Here is a 22,720-nt window from a genome sequence, read left to right as displayed (position 1 = left end):
ATTGGCTAATTCTCACATCTTGATTAACCCATTTCTAATAATCTGTGTAGCACAACGAAGTGGTGGCTTACCGAGAAAGATTCAGCATGTCTGACCTGGCGGCTGGCTTCATGGCATCTGCCTCATTGCCTTCTTCCTCCCAGCATTCTGTTCTGTCTACTCCACCCACCTAATTTTCTGTCCTATTAAAAGGCCAAGGCAGTCTCTTTATTAACCAATGAAAGTAACACAAAGACAGAAGACCCACCTACATCAACCTCACCTCCTCAGATCTAAGTGTGACCCATTTACCAGTGACATCTTATTAACCTAACCTGGGTTCAGCAGGATTTCTATTATTTAGTACAAAAGGTGATTAGTGGCTATTGATTGAAGCATTTTTCTGTGAGCTCAAAAACATTTTAGAAACTTTTTAAAACTATTGTGATTTTATAGTTATATAGGTGATATTTTTACCTATCATATATAAAATGACTATTAATGCATACTTAAACTGGTGATAAAAGAAACTTCATATTTTATGATATAAATCATACCACTTTAATTTGCTTACCATATTGGCAAGTTATGAGCATCTTTACATGGGAAAATACAAATGTACACCTTACTAGCACTTTAAATAAGCTATATGTTTTATTTCATAAGCACAGAAACTTTGTGTTCTTCCATAAACATGACTTCAGGATTAACCACAAATTCATTATTGTGCTAGTATTTTCCAAAGGATATCTTTACTCTAAATCCTTCAGTCTTTCAAAGTCTATACATATGAATACTTAAATAAGATCTACAATGAACCAAAATTTTGTCTAATCTTTCAATGGAAGAAGTGGAAAACAAATTATATTAAAATAGCCACAAGATCATTGAATATATGAAATGTTTTAGTGTCTAATAATCAGTTGTAAGTATGTTAAATTTACTTTAAAAGCTATTTTAAATTATATAGAGACTCAAATCTATACAAGATTGCCCTTTTCTGGTTGCTGTCGGTCCTTGGTTTTGATATTATGCCTACCAATGGTCATTTGACCAAGTAAGTATATATGTCAAGACTGTCTTCTCAGCTGTGAGTGAGCACAGTATGTCAATAGCCTCTCACATACATTAAGTATAACCATGGTTTTTAAGTGGTACAATTTCAGGACTGTCACAAAAGACATCAGTAAACTTTTCAAATGATCAGTTAGCATATAAAATAATGAATTTTATTATGGCAGTATATACATATATTATGTATATATTATATACTTTGCTCATGTTCCCATCAACCAACCTTTGCCCACTGGGCCCTTCTTCCTGTTCTCTGTTTCCCTGAGCTTTCATATATTTTAGGTGTATATTGTTCAGTCTAGAGTCCACATATAAAAGAAAGCATATGATAATTGGTCTCACCCTACCACTGCATCCTCATCCTCTTGTCTTCTGACCTCTTTCTTGTCTTTAAACCCCTTCTTTCTCTCAATAGTCATTATTTTATTTTCATAGAATAAATGCATTGAGGGTAGTGGTATTTTTAACCTTGATTCCACATGTAAGAAAAATATGCAATATTTGTCTTTCTGTGTCTGGATATTTAAAGCAACTCACTTAACCTGTTGATATTCAGTTCTATTCAGTTGAATATAAACATCTGAAAATGATGTAATTTCTTTTTTACAGCTTAATAAAACTCCATTTTGTTTACATACCATATTTTCTTTATGTTTTTATCTGTGAATTAACATCTAAACTGGTTCTACATTAGGCTACTGTAATAGTGCTGTAGTGAACTGGTATGCAAGCATTCCCGCTGATGTGCTAACCTCAGTAACAGAGTAACAGAGCTGGATCACAGGTTAGACTTTAAGGAAGATGGTGATTTCCATGGTTGCTGTGTCACTTTACACTTGCACCCCTCCTTCTTACCAACATTTGTCCCGTGTGTTCCTGGGGGTGGCCATTCTGACTGAGGTGACATAGGACCTCTGAGTTTATTTCTCTTTCCCATTTATTGATATTGTTTCTTTTGGTATTTAATATTTTTAGTTCTTTGTATATTATATGCATTGATCTGATGTCATCTATATAGCTGAGGAAGATTTTCTTCCATTCTATAGACCGTCTCATCAATCTGCTGATGTTTCCTTTCTTTTGCAGATTTTTAATTTCTTCAGCCCCAGGACAAGAAAGATTATTCAGTAGTTAAGAGTGTTTGCTGCTCTTCCAGAGAACCCAAATTTAATTCACAGGACACACATCAGGCAGCTCATAACCTCCTGTAACTACAGTTCCAGAGGATCCAATGCCCTCTGCAGGCCTACACAGACACCTGGACACAGGTGGCATACACTCACATTAATTCACATGCATTCACAGAAATAAAAATAAAATAATTGTATACAGTCCCATTTACGAATTATTTCTCTTATTTCTAAATTTGGAGTCTTACTCAAAAGTCTTTACCTATGCCTTTTATCTCAAGGTTCAAGGCTTTCATTAAGGTCTTTGATCTATTTTGAATTGATTTTTAGACAGGGTGAGAGAGAACCTTCTAATTTTGTTATCCTAAATATGGATATCCAGTTTTCCCAATACCATTTATGTGAAGAAGCTGTCTTTTTCTCCACTATATATTTTTAGCAACTTTATAAGAAAGGGGAGGGGAGATGGCTATAGTTGTTAGTAAGTTTATATTTGGGTTCTTTGTTCTGTTCCATCAGTTGTTTATCTATATTTGCACCAGCACAATACTGGTTTTACAACATGGCTCCATGGTATAATTTGAAATAAGGTATTGTGAATCCTCCAACACTGTTCTTCTTGCCTAACATGCTTTGTCTATTGGGGTTTGTTGTAGTGGCAGTGGCGGTGGCTTTGGTATTCTCTGGGATTTGTTTGTTTGTTTTAGGGGGTGATTTGGGTGTGTAATTTCATATGAATTTTAGAATTGTTTTTGTGTTTTCATTAAAAATAACAGTGTGATAAAGATGGGGACTGCATTGGATCTGTAATACAGTCATTCATTTTCTATTCCTGAGCCGGGGGGTCTTCCCATCTTCTCATGTCTTTTCAGTTTCTATGTTCACTGTTTACAGTTTTTCCTTGTAGAGGCCTTCCAACTTTTGGATAGTTTTATTTCTAAGAATTTTATGCTAAAGTATAGACAATTTTCTTGATATACTTCTCAGGAAGCTGATTATTGGTATAGAAAAACTATTTTTAATGTTGATTGCTTTGTTTTTTACTAATTTGGTGAAGTTGTTTGAAGTTGTGACTAGCAGAGGATTGGGTTTGGATTCCCAGCATCCAGGTGGTGACTCACAGCAATCCATATCCTCAGTTCTGGGGGAACCAATAGGCATGTACATGGTACAAAGCAAATCTTTCATCCACATAAAGGAAAATAAGTGAATCCTTAAAAATGTATAAAAAATAAAACACTAGTACTCGGTCAACTAAGATATTTGTTATTCAGTTATCAGGTGGGAAATTGAATCAGATATGAGTTTCTTGTTAAAACCTAAGAAGACTACTCTGGTTTGGAGGCAGTCACCCTGCTTTGTTTGCTTCCAGCGCAAGTGAGCTTATCCCAGAAAGCAGATTGTTAGAGCATGTGCTGATTCATTTTTTTTATTCACTTATGTTTTAAGTCACTGTGAGATCTGCAGATGTCTGTATCAAGTCTTTCAAACAGCCTAATAAGTGCTAAGTCCCTGACTTCTAGGACTGTAGGTAGGGGCTTGTGAACCCCAACCTGTTCCATGCTGGAATGTTGACTGGCTTCATCTTGTGCATGTCTGCACGCTACCACAGCTGCAGTGAGGTCTTAAGTGCTGTAATTGTCAGCACCCTTGTTGTGTCCAGAAAACAATCTGCCTGAAGCTCTCCAGCCTCTGGCTCTTTGTTCCGCCTCCTCTTCCATGATATCCTGAGCTTTATGAGGAGGAGTTATGATATAGATGTCCTATTTATGGTTGAGTACAGATACTTATTCTCTATACTTTGACCAATACATATTTTTAGAAGGAGCGGCGGGGCTGCGTCCCGCCACCCAGCTAGCTTTACACCCAAAATAATTACACGGAAACTGTATTCATTTAAACACTGCCTGGCCCGTTAGTTTCAGCCTCTTATTAGTTAATTTTCATATCTTGCTTTAACCCATATTTAGTAATGTGTGTAGCACCATGAGGTGGTCGCTTACCAGGAGAGATCTTAACCTGCTTCTGTCTTGGAGAGGAGAAGCACGGTGAATGCTTATGGTGACTGCCTGAAGTGTCTCCCCAACTCTGCTTCCTTTCTCCCACAGTTCTGTTCTGCCTACTCCGCCTACCTAATTTTCTGTCCTCTTAAAGGGCAAAGGCAGTTTCTTTATTAATCAATGAAAGTAACACATAGACACTCCTCCATCACATATTACTGGATTTTGGGAGGATTAAGTGATACTTAGTGCATGATACTACTTAGTAACTTAAAAATGTTAGTAAACATTTATTAGCTATCAATGGGCCTGCTAATGGCCAGCTTCCCAAAAAAAAATGCAATCCTAGTGATAACTTTGCTTATTGGCCATTATTAATTAATATGTAAGATCCCAGCAAAGATATTCTCTTAGTATATAAATTGATATAAATTATAAGGAGCCACTTCTGGAGGTTAATTATGATCCTGGCTCAATATTAATGACTACCTATATCTTCTGGTTCATTTAGGAGCTGACATTATAGCAAGGCTTGGTGACTCATGCATATATAGTCCTACCATTCAGAGATGAAGCAGGGGAAAGTAAGTTCAAGTGCAGTCTGGGCTACATGGGAAGACACTGTACCTCCCTACTTCCCACCCCTACCTCCAAAAGAATAAAAGTATGTGTGACTAGAATTCACCTATGGTCTCACCACTTATCCTTGTCTTGGAAAGTATAGATCCAGAAGAGATTAAACTCCTGGACATATATGAAGCTAAAATCTACCCATTTCTCCCTTCAAAGTCAAGGTTCAATGATCTATAGTAAGAGCTAGTATCTCTATGAATTAGAGTTAAAAAGTTAAAAAAAAAATCTCTGTACTTCTGGGCCCTTCATGGCTAAAGTCAAACCCCAGTGGAAACAATGGATGTTATAAAATATGAGGATGCCTGTATCAATCAAGTCCTGTTACTCGTCTTGATTTTATTCTCACTAAAGAATTTAGGGAGCCAGGCAGTAGCAGTGCATGCCTTTAATCCCAGCACTCCAGTTGGGAGGCAAAGACAGGTGGATTTCTGAGTTTGAGACCAGTTTGGTCTACAGAGAGAGTTCCAGGAAAGCCAGAACTACAAAGAGACATTATTTCTCAAAAAAAATTAGGGAGTTGCTCATGAATCCATTTGAATTATACCATGCATTAATGATACATTTCTTGTCATTCAGTCACTTGAGTTAATGAAGCCAAAACCAAAGGTTAACATTCAATGAAGTGATTTGGAAGCTCCTTACTTTTCTTACCTTTATCCTTTCAGGACAGAAAAGAAAGCTTATGCTTGTAAGAGTAGCATGTTTATTGTATTACAGCTACAGCTTGGAACTGTTGCAAAAAAAAAAACTGTAACAGTAACTAAAAGACATAACTAACATTTTAAAGTAACAACCTTTATGTTTTCATGCAGATCATAATATTTATATATAGTTGTGTGTTAATGTAGTTAAAATTATATAGTGCATGTACCATTTTACATGTTTTAAAATATATCTTTTAAATAATTTTTCATTTGTCCATGAATATTCTTTATAAATGTTACTTTAGTCACATATTTTATCTTAAGAATAATGTCACTGTTTATTTAAATATATTATTGATCTTTTGCTTTTTTCTATATTTACTAATATACGCAATTCTGAAATAAAGATCTACATGAAAATAAATTTAATTCTTAAGATACAGTACTAAGCTGGGCAGTGGTGGCGCACACCTTTAATCCCAGCACTCGGGAGGCAGAGGCAGGCGGATCTCTGTGAGTTCGAGACCAGCCTGGTCTACAAGAGCTAGCTCCAGGACAGGCTCTAAAGCTGCAGAGAAACCCTGTCTCGAAAAACCAAAAAAAAAAAAAAAAAAAAAAAGATACAATACTAGAAGGGAAATTTCGGGCCCATGAATATGAAAATGTTTAAATTGGTTTTCCTTTTTGAAGAATATCACATTTCAGTTCCCAGAGAGTTAATGATGTATCTTCTGAATACATCTTTTCTGACTCTATATAGCAATTTGCATTTCAATAATTTCTGTAACCATCACTAGAAGTTGTAGGATGCATCGCTTCTTTCTGTCTGTTGTTCCTTGAGATGGCAATCCAAAGGTCTGGCTGAGCCCATTTACAAGATATGGCACAAGCACTGTGCCTGTCTGTGAATGACTGATTGCTTACCCACTAACTCCATTATTTGTATTTCTTCTTTTCTTGCAGATGGAATGGGACGAGTCCTTGCTCAAGATGTATATGCAAAAGACAACCTACCCCCATTCCCAGCATCAGTAAAGGATGGCTATGCTGTTCGAGGTAAATATGTTAGTTTTCTTAAGTGTCTTCAGACTCATATAATTTTCCACATTTTTGTCATAATCCACATACCTGATTACTTTTATATCTATTCTCAATTAATTGTCACTCACCAGTGAACTTGCTAATCTGTACCTGAATATTTTTGATAGTCTTGACTAGTGCTCTGTAGTCAAAGTATATATATACTTATATAGTCCTAGGAAAAGTATATATACATAGATGTCAAATTAAAAACACCATTACTTGTCTAGGGATGTGGCTCAGAGAAACTGCCTAGCATGTACAAGGCCCTAGGTTCTCTGATACCAGAAAGCAGACAGCTTAGTGCTGGATTTCTTCCATATTTGCTAGTTGAAAACATGTAAATGGTCCCAGGAAAAATGAACTCATTAAACACAGGGTTTAAATGTGAAAGTCTGTTCCCTTGCTTCAAACTTAAACATCAGTAAAGGCTGATGAAATGCAGGCATGGCTGTGGCCTCTAGTTCTCTCTGGAAGAAGCCAGAGTTCAGAGTCAGAGCTCCAGAACCCCAGATGGTAATAACAGCTCACACCCTCAGAGTTGCCTGAAATTGTCTAAAACTTAAAAACAAATGCTAAATAACAGTTGCCTGCCTAAAATCTGATCTAATAACCCAGGATAAAAAATTGTAGCTAAATTGCTTTAAAATTCTGATTTGATTTTTTTACTTTATTTTTCTGTGCATAATATGGTATTTTACAATAGGCATACACTGTGATATGATTCCATTGAGATAACTAGCATGTGAATAGTCTCACATAATGTAATAAAAATACCCAACATCTATCTTCTTAGCAATTTTCAAAAAATAATACATTGGCCAGACAGTGGTGGCATATATCTTTAATCCCAGCACTTGGGAGGCAAAAGCAGGTGGGTCCTTGTGATTTCAAGACGAACCTGATCTACACAGTTAAAAAAAAAAAGCATTTTTTTGTTATTGGTTATTAGGTCAAATAAAAAATAGTCTAAAAATATTTCCCAGCTTTTCAGGGTTATTTAAAATACAGTTCCTTTTTATTTTGTTTTTAATTTTTTACATACAATATATTTTGATCATGTTTTCTCCTCCCCTAACTCTTCCCAGTTCCTCCCCACCTCCCTAACTATCCAAATTGTGTTCTTTTTCTCTCAAAAAAATTTGCTCAAAAAAAAAAAAACCTAATAAGACACAAATGATGAAACAAAAGACCACCAAGAAGCCATTGAGTTTGTTGTCTATTGGCCAACTACTCTGGACGTAGGGCCTTCGCTGTAGTATAGTAGACACACCCAATGACACTCCACTGTGTCAGTGGGTATATTGCAATTATCTTCTTGGTTTGTGTTTACTTTCTTGTGTGCTGGTGTTCTATCTGACTTGAACTAGTGTAAGTTTTGTGCATTCCCTGTGAGTTTATATGTACATCAGCCCTGTTGTGTCTGGAGATGTTCATCCTCTCTGGCTCTTACAATCTTTCTGCCACATCTTCTGCAGAGTCCCCTGAGCCCTGAGGGGAAAGATTTGATAAAGACATTACATTTGGTCTTCAGGTCACCTAAATCTTTCACCTTTTACCTACATGTTTTTTTGAGATTAAAAGGACAATAAATCAGTATTCCAGGAATTCTCAGAAGTTTTGAAATTATTATTTTTGGATGAAGTTATTTTATATGACTATTTTGACAACCATGAAGTAAATGGAAAAATGAGCATTACACAGCATCAGTATTATCTAAATTTTTGTAAAAGTAGACACATCCCATACAGATGAATATACAATTTCAGAAATTCCATATGGTGTTTCTCTATAGCATAATAAAAATATTTAGAAATGTGACAATGAATTCAGTTGAAGTAGAAAGTTTTTTGTGTTCTAAATAAATGTATTAAGTATATGTCTATATTATTGCTTAAACTTATTTTTAAAATACTTCTAGCAGTCTTTACATTCTGTTATTTGGATAGCTAATATTCATATTTAAAGAATAAAACATACCATGTAGTATTGCTTCTGAAAAACTACAGCCTACTGTAATAGGTAAACTATAAAAAACTAACTTAAAATTCATATTTCCCTCATAGAATAGCATGTAGGCACAACCAGTCAAATTTTTTTAAATGGCAAGTTATGAATTCTGTTTTTGCTTCTTCTGTCCATTAAGATAATTTTTTTCTTTTAATTAAATATATTTGCTAAACTCTGTCATGTTCCAGTGCTATCTCTTACATTAGAGTCATCATCAAAAATGGTTAAAGCTATGTATATGGACTTTGAACAGAGTTCAGAAGATCTAAGTTCCAGAACTGCCTTCCTCTATATGAATTTGAGTAATTACTCAAATTTTTTTATCCTGTTTTCTTATCTGTGAAATGGCAGAAACTGTAACATTACTCTTAACAGATTGTAGAAAGCCTTGGTAAAATACAGAACATACCAAAATAAGAACACTTAAAAATTGTTTCCTGGATGTTTCATATTACTATCATCATCATCATTATTGTAAACATACTTTCCCAGATTATCTCTGGCAAAAGGATGACAGTCAGAGCTGGACACAGTGGTACGTGCCTATAATTTCAGCACTTGGGAGGCTGAAGGAAGTAGATCATTAGTATAAGGCCAGTGTGAGCTACAGAAAATACCGCATCTCCAAAATACCAAAAGGAAGGAAGGAAGAAAGAAGAAAAGGCAGGGTAAACATTTATCAGAATTGTTATTCTTACATCTGTATAAATAAAGTGTTGATGGTTGGCATTATGTTTTAATTTTCACTAATAGAATCCCAAAAAAATCTATCTTTAATATTTATCACTACATTAGACTGTCTCTGAAATTGGTAAAGCATAAATAACTTTTTGGCATGTGTATTTTGTTCCAAATTTCTTAGTGTACTGTTTATGAAAATTAATATTGTCCAGAAAGAAAATTATTTATCTTTATGATTGCTTCTTGGGTTCTTCTTATTACTTATTCCCATTTAAAAGGCACATTCTTTTTCAGTCTCTTTATAATCATCCAGAATTACTATAAAATGACATTAGATTTTTATTTATGGAGTAAAACAGAGAAATGCAGGAGGTGGAATAAAATATTAGCAGCATGAAAGTGTTTTTTACATTCTTGGGTAGAAAGCAGGCAAGAGTGAAAAAATGAATTATCTGAAGCAGAGCTATTCTCAAGAGAGAATATTTCTCTGTGATGTTTACATGAGGTAGCAACAGCTGAGAAAAATGAAACTATTGCTCATAGCTTTTTTTGCTGCCAAAAATTTAGCTAACTCACATGAACCATAGAAGAGCCTTTCTACTATGTAGAATCTGTTCAAGACATTTTGCATAAAATCACAATTGCGTGTCCTATTTATTCTTTTAAGATTGCTTTTTTTTAGTTATCTCACCAAGAAAAACCCCAGATAATATCCCACAGTACAGAATGTCCAAGAAATTACCTAGCAACTGCTGAGTCATGTTATTCCTGCTGACAAACTTTTGTTGCTGGTTCTCTGCAATATGTAAAAAGATGCAGCACATAATGCAACCATGGTGTGTGGGCAGACTTAAAGGTGGTGACTGATAAACATTCTAATGGAAGCAAGAACTGTCTTCAAAAGGCAAAGAGGCATGTTCTTACAACCATGCTAAAATTTTCAAATCCTTACCTTTGTAATTCAGAAAAAATAGACAGACAGACAGACAGACAGACACACACACACACACACACACACACACACACACACACCACCCTTATACTTGAGGAAGTTGTGGCTTCCTAACCCTTTTTCCTGGGTCCCACTCTCCCCACTCCCTTTATTCTCCCCTTTCTCTGCTTTTTGCCTAAGACTTTCCAATAACAACCAGTGGCCCTAGTGAGTACTGCTAACTCTATAAGTGTAAAGAAGTTTCTGGCTTGTTCTAGATCTCTAAATTTCATTCAGAAACATGTGGAATAAAACTCCAGAGCCGTTGGAGGAACACTTACCACCACCTGGAAAAGAATACAAATTGTCTTCTACTTAACTATCCTCACTCTGCTTCCTGCTATTCATTGGAAAGGGCGGCATATTTTTAAATTGTAAACAATTATCTGTGATTTAATCGCCCAGTATAATTGCCATATGAATCCTTTTATCACAACCTTGTTGCTGTCTCTTCTCACCTCCCTCTGTCCTGTTTGCATTTTAGTATAGAAATAAATACTGTTGTCCTGTGCCTATCATTCAGTCTTAATAGAGTTTCTTAAGCAAAGCAAATTGTTAATCCCTCTGTCTTATCCCTTCTCAAAGCTATTTCCTAGAACCTCTGAAAATTGTGCTGTTTATACAGGCTTCAGTTTATGTGATACTAACATGGCAATGATGGTTTATTATTGATAATAAAATAATTACTAACAGTATTGCAAGAGACTTAAGAAATTATATACAGTAGGAAAATGAAATTAAGGCTATTCCTACAACTAATGATCTAGGGATTATAATCTATATAATGCCACAGTAACTAGTTAGTTATTTGCTGGTATCAATTGAAAAAGACTCCAAAATCAACCTCAGGCCTCCACACTAAGAGCATACATGTGCATATGCACTTACATAACACATGCACACATACATATGTACATGAGGAATAATATCAAGAATAAATAAAATAAAGGAATTGACCCCCTACTTCTAAGGAGCTAAAAAAACCAAATATATACATTTGTGGAATTATTTAAGGGTATTTCTAAAGTATAATAGTAATAAGTACAATTCTGTTTGTAAACTTCCCTCCTAAGTATCCTTAGAACTCCAAATTAATTTCTTTATTCTTTTAATGGACATTTATTAAATATCAGTGCAGGACAGAGTGATATAAAGTAAATTATACAGAATTAATCAGAGCAGTCTTTCTAGGCATCTTTGTTATATGAATATTGATTCAGATTTTGAAGAAAGTATGCATGGACCAGGAGAAAATAAATAGAATGACAAATATGGAGCTTGCTGTTAGAAAATGATTATCTGTTCATTTATGAAATGATCTTTCTAAAAAGATTGTTAAGAAGCACACATTCAGTTATTGAACACTTAGGATAGTTTACATAGTGAACATTTTTATCTGTTGTATGGTGAACACTAGAAATTTTTCTGGAACAAGTAAACTAATAACTAAAAATATATTTTGAGATTGTACTTAAAAGTTATTTTGGGCTATAATGGAGAAGTAGGTGAAGAATATATACTCTGAGGTATATAAGCAACACAGGAGCTAGAGGCCTTTGCACATATAGTGGAGCATTTCCACTTCATCACATGTGCCGCCAACCAGCTCCCAAATAAAGGCACGAAGACTTGTTATTAACTATGGATCTTGGCCTTAGCTTAGGCTTGTCCTACTACTCTTTTAACCTAATTTAACCAATTTCTATTCATCTATGTTTTGCCTCAGGACTTTTTAACCTTTCTTTCATTCTGTATGTCCTACTTTCCTGCCTCCTCCATGTCTTGCTGGCAGGCCCCTGGCATCTCTTTTTCTTTTTCTTTTTTCTTTTTGTTTTGGGGGACGGGTGAGACAGGGTTTCTCTGTAGCTTTGGAGCCTGTCATGGAACTAGCTCTTGTAGACCAGGCAGTCTAAAGGTCTTGAAATCGGAGATCCTCCTGCCTCTGTCTCCCAAGTGCTAGGATTAAAAGGCATGCACCACCACTGCCCAGCTCTTTTTCTTTCTGCTCTTCTCCCAAGCCTAAATTATTTTCCCTAATTACTCTCCCTGCCTGGAAGTCCCACATATGCTTCCTCCCTTGCTATTGACCATTCAGCTTTTTGTTAGACCAATCAGGTACCTTAGGCAGGCAAGATAAAACAGCAACACATCTTTACATAATTAAATAAATGCAACACATCTCTACATAGTTAAACAAATGCCAAGACCTTTGCACATTTAAACCAATATTCATTCTCATTCTCCCTCTCTCTCTTCCTCTCTCTCTCTCTCTCTCTCTCTCTCTCTCTCACACACACACACACACACACACACACACACACACACACACCTACCTCTACCTATGTAGTTGTTGCTTATCCTTCATAACTCAAATTATAAATATTTTTGTCTGGGTAAGTTTTCCTGACCCTCCTGACTACCTCAGGAGTTTTCATTGTAAACTCATGAAATCATGTTTCTAGTCATATGTGGTGGTACACGTCCATAAGTTCAGCAGAGAATAAAACAGGATAATTGTGTTTTAAGGCTAACCTGAGCTACACAGCTAGAGCCTGCCCCACATTCCCCAAAAATAATCTTTAAAGAGATTTTTGTAATCTTGTTTATATTCATTAGTGTAATTATCTTGTTAATATTTACTACTATATCAAAGGCTTTTGGGGTTACTTTTTGGCCATGTTTGTGCTTGAGAATAAATACATTAAATAAATTATACATCATAAGCCAATGTTATATACACATAGACTGTGTACAGAACATATAACTGTATACACAGGTAGATGGAAAACAATTGTGAAACAAATTATGCATGATAAATTCATACCTGTTGAAGTGCTGGATCTTGAGAGTAGGTCCTTGGACATACAAGGCAAATGTTCTGCTGCTACTTTTACAAGGAAAGGTATTGATTTTAAGATAGGTATCTCACCATTTTACCTAGAGTGGTCTTGAATTTTGACAAACAAATGGCCTCTGAAGCAGCTGGGAATGCAGTCACATACCCCTGTGCTTGACCTGTGAAATAATATTTTCTGCTCTTTTCCATTAAAAGAATGTTTACAAGTTGATATTATATTCCATTGCCACTTTGGATCCAGAGTTTAAAAAAAGTTGGAACACTTTGGCACAACATTAAAATGGAAATAATGTCATTTTACTCTCTACACTGTCCTCAGCATTTAATTTGATACTTAAGAATAGAAAACACTTTGGTAGAAATTTACTGAAAGACTAAAAGGGGTGACTACCTTTAAAGGGTATGCAAATGTCATTTGCTAGCAAGGTTAGAGGCTGATAGTTTCGCTAAAAGTCCTGAGTAGTAGGCAGAGTCATGATTCTGATTCAGCTCTGCTCTACTACTTCAAACCATGCTGATTCACTCTTGTGCAAGAAGGAAATAAAAAGGAAATAAAGAGAATTAGAAATCTAGATTGCTGTAGAGGAAACAACCTGATGATTATTTATGAAATAATTAAAATTAAGCTTTATCACATTTGTCAGTCTGGAATTATAAAATATAATTGATTCATCAATTTTTCACTAAAAAGTTATTAGCTTTAAAATACTGCAAAAATAAGTTGTTTAATGTATTAAACATTAGTAAAATGTTGATGTTTCTTAAAGTAATGGTTTTTGCCTGTGTTTTAAGTTGTTTAAAGGGGTCTTTGATATGTATATTATTTTTTATTTATTTTACATCCTGGATGCAGTTTCCCTTCTCTCCTCTCCTCTCAGTCCTTACTCTCTAATTCCTTCTGTCCCCAATCCCACAATCCACTCTTCCTCTGGTCTATTTAGGAAAGGACAGGACTCTCATGAGAATCAACAAAACATGACATATCAAGTTGCAGTAAGACTAAACACCTTCCCATGTATTACGGCTGGGCAAGGTGACACAGTATGAGGAATGGGTCCCAAAAGCCAGTTAGAGTCAGAGACAACCATTGTTCCCACTGTTAGGAGTCCCACAAGAAGACAAGTAACATTTATACAGAGTGCCTAAGTCAGTCCCATGCAGACCTCCTGGTTGTTGGTTCAGACTCTGTGAGTCCCTGTGAGCCCAGGTTAGTTGTTTCTGTGAGTTTTCTTGTGGTGTCCTTGACCCTCTCCGGCTCCTAAAATCCTTCCTCCCTCTGTTCTGCAGGATTCCCTGAACTCCACCTTATGTTTGGCTGTGGGTCTGCATATGTTTCCATCAGTTGCTGGATGAAGCCTCTCTGATGATAACTGGGCTAGGCACCAATCTATGAGTATAGCAGAATAATGTTAGGCATGATTACATTGATATTTTTCCCTTCAGTCCTGTTTGGTTTTATTTTAGGTCTCTGGGTCATCCAGTCTGTGAGTCCTGGAACTTCAGGCAATATAAGGGTTGGTATGGGTTTTAGGTTAGACCAGTCATTGGTTGGCCACTCCCTCAATCACTATGCCTTTCTTACCCCAGCGTATCTTTTAGGAAGGAACAATTTTAAATCAAAGGTAATGTGACTGGGTTGATTTCCCTCTCCCTCCACTTGAAGACTTGCCTGGTTGCAGATGTCCAGTTCAGGCTATATATCTGCTATTACTGGGAATCTTAGCTGGTGTCATCCTTTTAGATTCCCTTCTGCCAAGCTCTACCTGCCCCCCAAAATGCCTCCCCTTTCCAGTAGTCTCTTTCAGTACACTCTCCCCCTCAAGTTTCCATCCTTATCCGCCCTCAGTCACTCACGAAATCTCTATTTCCCCTACCCAGGGAGATATGGGTGTCCACCCATGAACCCTCTTTGTTTCTTAGCCTCTCTGGGTCTGTGGATCTAGCAAAAAAAAGATAGATAGATAGATAGATAGATAGATAGATAGATAGATAGATAGATAGATAGATAGATAGTATTTTACAGCTAGTATCCACTTATGAGTGGGTACAAACCATGTTTGTCTTTTTCAGTCTGGGTTACCTCACTCAGGATGATTTTTTTTCTAGTTCTATCCATTTGACTTCAAATTTCCTGGTGTTCAAAGGTTTTTTTTTTCTTTAATGAACGTATACAAGTGACATCATAAAAACAGCATTTCAGCAAAATCTAATTTAATATCATAGGTTTCCAAAAAATATAAAACTTTAAGAATTCACTGAGATACTATTTATAAAGGACAAGACACAACATAAAAGGGATCCAGTGTTAACTATTGTCCCTCTCTACATCAAAGTAGCAAGTCAACTGTGAATAAAAGTGACTCATAAGCAATATTTTGACTGTGGATCCTAGCATTCTGCAGGTGGAGGTGAGACCATTACAAGTCCAAGGACTGTGGCCTCCATGCTGAATTACAGCCACCCTCTACTACAGAGTGAGCTCCTATAAAGGATAAACAAGATGAAGGAAGGAATGAATAAAATGAGTCCATATTTTTCCTTTAAAATGTAAGATGTTTAGTAGGCCTTACATTGCCAGGAGTATTGATCTGACACCCAAATAATAATGTATCAGGAAAAAATGGTATTCTTTAGGAATTTTTTCCCAATCATTACCTAATTATATGTATCAGGCACTGGAGAAGGAATGGATGAGACTAAACAAAAAAAAAAAAAAAGTTGTTTGCTTGCTTGCTTGCTTGCTTGCTTGCTTGCTTGCTTTGGTTTGACTTTTTGAGACAGGATTTCTCTGTATATCCCTGGCTGCCCTGGACCCAACTCTGTAAACCAGATTGGCCGAGAACCCAGAGATCTGCCTGCCTCTGCCTCCTGAGTACTAGAAGTAAAGGTGTGTGCCACCATCACACAGCTAAAAAGTTTGTTTCTTTGTTTTTGTTCCAATTCTGGATTTCTTTTTTGAGTTTAAGAAGTGACTTTAAAAGCTGGGGGGAAAGTTCAGTAGGTAAATGTGCTTGTGAACCTGAGCTCACGGCCTCAGGAATCATGCATGAGTGTCTTTAATACCAAGTCTCCTACAGGGGATGGGAGGAAGAAAGAGAAGCTCGAGGATCAAGTAGTGCACCATATATGGCCAGAAAATGACAGATTCTCTGTCTTAAATAAGGGACTAAGAAAGGTTATCCTCTAACATCCACATGTGCTTACATTTGAACACACAAATGCACAATCATGCTCAAAACATTTTTTAAGCAATTTTGCCTACATGAGGTACATGTCTATAATCTCAGAAAGTAGAAAGCAGATGTAGGAGAATTGCCTCAAATTCAAGCCCAGCTTGATCTGCATAGCACATCCTGACCCATCTAGGGCCAGATCCTGTCTCAAAAAAAATTTTAAATAAATACTGTTCATTCATAAAAATAAAGATAAGTAGCCAAAAATAGGAGTGTAACTCAGTATTAGAGCACTTGCCTGGTATGGCAAGTCCCTAGTTCTAGCACTGATATACTAAGTAGAAAATAGATGCAGTAAGCTTGTTTATTCCAGCTCATTGATAGCATTATTTCTAATCCATTGATTTTCTTATTTTAAATAAATAAGAAAACGTTAAGGAGTTAAAAAAGTCACAAGAAATTGGAGAATTTTGAATGTGCAAAGTGATGTGTTTATCCATGAATGTGTACTTATTATTAAATACATGGGTAAGGTCATGTCATTTGGAGGGATAAGTCAAATGAGCATCATGTTAGAAAGCACAAGTATGGGAAGGATGGCATCGTATGAAGATCATCTCCAGTGATGCCAAGAAAGCGTGCAAATAGATCCACTTCTGCTGATGCTTGGAATCTATTAAATACCAAAGATCAAACTAGTAATAGAAAGGCCTTTGTCTACTTTAGGAAATCAGAAATGTATTCAACTTTCCTGAACATAGTTTTAACATGTTCCAAGAACATGAAGTCTTGGAATCTCAATACTAGGTTCTTTTTCCTTGCTCTAAGTCCATGCTGATATTTATTCTTGACTCTGTTCCATCTCACAGCTGCTGATGGTCCAGGAGATCGTTTCATCATTGGGGAATCTCAAGCTGGTGAACAGGTGAGATTCAGAAGCCTGAAAGACACTGCAGATGTCTATTTCACAGACTTTGAGCATTCAATTCTAAGTATCAAGTATCAGCATTGCGGAAGTCTTAAAGACGTATTAGTCAGAAGACTGTCCAAGGGATAAAAGGAAGGTCCCATGTGAACCACAACAATAAAAATTACTTAAAGAACCTACATCTATCAATATATGGTACAATGAATAATTTTGTTACATCCTCCACAGGCATACATTATAGCCATTCTCTAGCCCTATGATTGAGTGACTCTTCTTCCTACAAATTTTGACTTTCTGGCTAGAACTACAAGTACCTCTGTTGACAAAGGTTTCTGTCCCACCCTGTCCTACAGCTGTTCACTCCCAAAGAAACAAACAGAGGCCTACGTTAATTATAAATTGATTGACCTATTAGCTCAGGCTTTTTGTTAACTCTTATAACTTATATTAACCCATAATTCTTATCTGTGTTAGCCACATCACTTGGTATCTTTTATCAGCGAGGCATTTTCATCTTGCTTCCTCTGTGTCTGGATGACTACTGCAAACTGACCATTTCCTCTTCCCAGAATTCTCCTGCCTGGCTACTGGTCAATCAGCATTTTATTAAAATAGTACTGGTGACAAGATACAGACCATTGTCCCACAACACTTCCCCCCCTTTTCTTTTCAAAACAAGAACTCTGAATCTAATGCCCTTTGTTTAGCTTTTTTCTGACCATTATCCATAATAACTTGTAACCAACATTCTAAACAAAGGCAAACATCCATAATCCGTTTTTTGGGAATGTAGGCATAGTTCTCTAGGCTACTTCCTGCTGATTGGGGACATTGATAATCTTATGGGGACCTAAAGAAAAATTTGAATTATAGTCAAGTCCTGACTGGAATATTCTGTGAGACTTGATCATCTTAGCCAGCAGTCTTGAAACTGTTCTGGATATAGAACTTAGACATCTGGGCCATCCGCTCCTGTCAGAGATTTCTCAGATGGTGTTCCTTGATCAAACCTGATTTTTCTTAGCCCAGAATGAATCCATGCCCTCTCATTTCCTATGGAAAAGTGACATACCCTTGACTTAAATTTTGAAGTCAAGGCATTTTCAAAATATACATGTTGAATTAATCCAGCAGCATTTATAATCTAATGTTTTTAACAGCTTTTGCTCCTTCCTCAGCCATCAAACAATTTAAAGACAACACAATAACATACAGTATCCAGATTCTCTGTGTATTTTTCATCTTTACGTGGCTTTATTTTAAACTCTATTTTTTTATTTTTAACTTTTGGCTTTTGGAGACAGGATTTCTCTGTGTGTCTTTGGCTGTCCTGGCACTCACTCTGTAAACCAGGCTATCCTTGAACTCACAGAGATCCATCTGCCTCTGCCTCCCAAGAGCTGGGATTAAAGGTGTGTACCACTACACCTTGAACTCACAGAGAAGCACCTACTTCTGCCTCCCAAGTGTTCCAATTAAAGGTGTATGCCACCACTTCCTTTTTTATTTTAAGGATTTTATTCTTTTTCTTTTCTCTCCCAAGCCTACGTGTGTGTGTGTGTGTGTGTGTGTATATATGTGTGTGTGTGTGTGTGTGTGTGTGTATATATATATATATGTATATATATATATATATACATATATATATATATATGCCTGGTCACCCTGCCTATATGTGCTGCCTAGCTACTGGCCCATCAGCATTTTATTAAAATAATAAAAGTGGCAGGATACAAGACCATTGTTCCACAGCATACCTCATTGTTTGGATTTTAAATAAGGACCCCAGGGTGGCTACTATTGGTATCATCCTTCTACACATTACCTTAACCCCTGTCTATTTAGGGACTTATAAAAGTGCATGATAAACCAAGAATAGTCCATAGAGGTCAGTCTTCTGGGCCAGATCAGAGCTTCGAGATCAATAGGGTATCTGCAGAGGCAACCAAAAATAAATTTTTGCCTTAGTAGAACTTAAATTCTAGAATATATAATAAATTTAATATGTTACCTAGAGTGTTTAGGAGTTCAGTTATTAGCAGAAGGATCTCTGTGAGTTTGAGGCCAGCCTGGTCTACAAAAGAACTAAAAGACTTTTCATTGTTTCTTAAAAATGATCTATCCCCTGAAGATTATCCCATGCAGTAACTAAATAACAACCTCTCTTTTATGTTTGTACTTCCAGCCAACTCAGACAGTGATGCCAGGACAAGTGATGCGGGTTACAACAGGTGCTCCAATCCCCTGCGGTGCTGATGCAGTAGTGCAAGTGGAAGATACCGAACTTATCAGGGAATCAGATGATGTATGTCACTACCAGGCTGCTGTGGCATTGTTAGATTTTTCAGTGTTCATAAGATTAACCTGGGCTTTGGAGTGTATGAATGTTGTTATTTTGGTTTCGGGATCTTACACTGTAATATGTAGGGCTCTAGTACATAAACTGCCTTAAAGAATGAAAATCTTTTGGCATGAAGGGACTTTTATGTTATTGTTATTAACATGAGAATTTTCACATGCAAACAAGGAATTACTTCACAATAAAAGAATAGTGATATTAATGTTAGGTTGAGATATCTTGTTATTGAGACTAACTTCTGATAAAGTGTGAAGAAGGCGTTCTTAGAATATGAATTTAGGGAAGAAGTGTAAATTTTTTAATGGAAAAAAATTTTAAAAATTAAAGATGAAAAAAAGAATATGAATTTAATATAAAGAACTTTAACAGAGAGTATTTGAGCAAGTTCTTGAATCAAATGACCCTTTCACCACTGATTTTTTGTTCAAAAAAAACTGTTTCATCAAATAGAAGCCTGGAAATGTTGACTTTGTGTCGATTCCCTCTGCATTGTCTAAAATAAAGGACATTTACAGGATCTAAATAGGCCATTTTCTCAATGAAACTAACAGCAATTATTAAAACCAGGCTATTGGAGCTTCTCCTGGCTATGTTTCTATTGCTGAGATAAACACCATGCAGAAACAGCTTGCAAAAGGGCTTATTTCAGCTTAGAGGTCACAGTACTTCTGTATTAGGGCAGCTCTCAAGTCAGGAACCTGGAGGCAGGAACTGAAGCAGAGGCCGTGGAGGAACATTGTATGCTGGCTTGCTCAACCTGCTTGCTCCACATGCCTGGGGTGGCACCACCCCCAGTAAGCTGGGCCCTCCTACATCATTAATCAAGAAAATACTTCACAAGCATACCCATAGATGGAATCATTTTATCAGTAGAGGTTTTTTTCTTCCCAGGTCACCCAGGCTTAGGTCAAACTGACATTAGCAGCACAGGCTGGAGATAGTTAATTGGTTAAAAGTACTTCTAGTTCTTGCAGAGGTCCCAAGTTTGGTTCCCAGCACACACATGGTGACTCGCAATTGTCTATAACTCCAGTTTCCAACACCATGTTCTGAGCATGAGCACCAGGTCCACACATGGTACATATACATACATGCAGGCAAAGCACTCCTGCACATAGTTTTAAAAAAAAAAAATCAGGACTATTAGTCATGAATAAAAACTAAGAACATTTTATTTCTTTACAGTTTTAATGACTGGTAGTTATACATATTTTGTGAAGCTTGAGGAATCATATTTTGAAGCAGATTAAAAATAATATATATTCTTATTTTTGTTTTTCACAATAGGATTTCTCTGTGTAGCCCTAGCAGTCATACAACTTGCTTTATAGTAAAGGCTGGCCTCAAACTCAGAGATCCACCTGCCTCTGCCTTCCAAGTGCTGGGATTAAAGGCGTGCACCACCACCCAGCATAAAAATCATATATAGTCTTATAGATTAAGTAAATAGTAAATACAACCATGCTAAGAAATGACCACCTTCCTTGGTCTGGAGATTATCTTCCGTCATGTATAAAATTCGACTTTTGGCATAAAGATCTTATTGCCTTCCCTTAAAACTGTTCAAGCAGAGATTTATTAACATTGGGGAAGCCTACAAAGCATTGAAATCCAGAACACACACATCCTCCAACTATGAGATGACAAGACACAATTCCAGTATCACAATATTATTTACAGTCCATGAATGTAAAATTGATGGTTATCATGAAGTTACAGAAATCTACTGCCATGCTGTAAGCCCTTAACTGAAATTAGGATGTACTTTTTAAACTATGAAAATTGGATTAATTATTTAGTGTATTTATTAGCACCAAACCTAATTTTTCAGGAGTCTCTTTAAAAGTTTCACACTATTTTTTTCAAATAGTCTGCTAATGGGTTTTCAGCCCCCTCAGTATTTGTGTATATTATGGGCTTGTCTGATGATAAAAGTATCTGAGAAGCTCATTCTTATTGATCAGAAATTCTATTCGACTGTTATTTGAAATTATATGACCTGCTCTAATTATAGGGTACTGAAGAACTTGAAGTGCGAATTCTGGTGCAGGCTCGGCCAGGGCCAAGATAATCCGGTAAGTTCATCAATACAGAATGAATAGCTCCCCTGTGTTTCTACATGATCATAAACTCAGGAGAGCATGATTATTGTAAACCCACAGCTATGTCAATTAGCCATTTTTCTTAAGCAAAATGAATTTTCTGAATTTATATCCCATGTCTATCGGGCCTTTAAAATGAAAATAGTAAAGATGAATAAAATTATCAAATTCAACATTAAGAAAAAATAAAGTTATAAATACATGTACCTACAGTTAACTTGTAGCTGATCCAAAATTACTCTGTCCCAACTCCTAGATTATCCAGAAATTGGAATAGAGATGATCAGGCATTTATGCAAGTAGCTGATAGTAACACCCTCCTCAACCACCCTTAATAATGTAATAATTTGCTGTACCTTGCATGTAAAGATGAGGTTTCTCTCTTACATAAAATATTACGCACAGTTTCAATTATTTTTGTTACACCAGAAAGTGTTACACAATTCCATCAATTTTCCCAGCATACCTTTGTAACAAAGCTATGCTTCTCCCAGTATTATGGCAGGAGGCTAAGGTGCCTCAGATCTGGACCAACCTAAGGCATCTACATGGAAATCACTCCAACCTTATTAACATCATTCTCCTTGTCACAGAGTTACCAGCTACAGACCTCTTCATGCTGCTAGATAAATCTTTGCATTGTATCAAAGAAAAATTTGAAATTGGTAATTTTAACTATAATACAATAAAAGAAAAATATAAAGTAACTTTTAGATGTAACATTCTTGTTTAGGCAATCTTAAATATAATTCCTATTCTTTCTTTTATAGTGTGATATAACTTTAATAACTTAGAATTTTAGAAATCTCTTCATTATTGGACTCCTGACTCATTTCTGAACTTTTCTCCCTGATTATCTCCTCTCTCTGATACTAAAGTTTCCCTCTGAGTTGAAGAAAATGTCAATCTTATCCCTAATGCATATGTTTCTGCTGCTTGGGCTTCAGACCCATTGGCCATGACATTAAAAGAGAGAGTGTGTTTTGGCCAAAGGAACCCATATGGGCCCTTCAGAGATTGGTCTCCTTGCAACTGTGGGTGTCACAGAGGTTGAAGTTAATAAGTTTCCAGTGGTTGCT

General features: G+C 36.2%; 1 protein-coding gene across 1 annotated transcript in view; it reads left to right on the top strand.

Moving 5' to 3' along the window:
- The window catches only part of Gphn (gephyrin), a 355,924-nt gene that overhangs the window by 268,196 nt on the left and 65,008 nt on the right, over positions 1-22,720 (top strand). Inside the window, 6 exon segments of the mRNA XM_038336955.1 lie at positions 6,424-6,516; positions 17,122-17,177; positions 19,366-19,485; positions 21,554-21,618; positions 22,589-22,611; positions 22,614-22,720. Coding sequence (XP_038192883.1) covers positions 6,424-6,516; positions 17,122-17,177; positions 19,366-19,485; positions 21,554-21,618; positions 22,589-22,611; positions 22,614-22,720 — 464 coding nt within the window.

This window comes from Arvicola amphibius, chromosome 7 (assembly GCF_903992535.2).
Source record: "Arvicola amphibius chromosome 7, mArvAmp1.2, whole genome shotgun sequence".
Taxonomy (NCBI): domain Eukaryota; kingdom Metazoa; phylum Chordata; class Mammalia; order Rodentia; family Cricetidae; genus Arvicola; species Arvicola amphibius.
The sequence above is the reverse complement of the archived record's forward strand: the minus strand, read 5'-3'. Positions and strand labels throughout refer to the sequence as shown.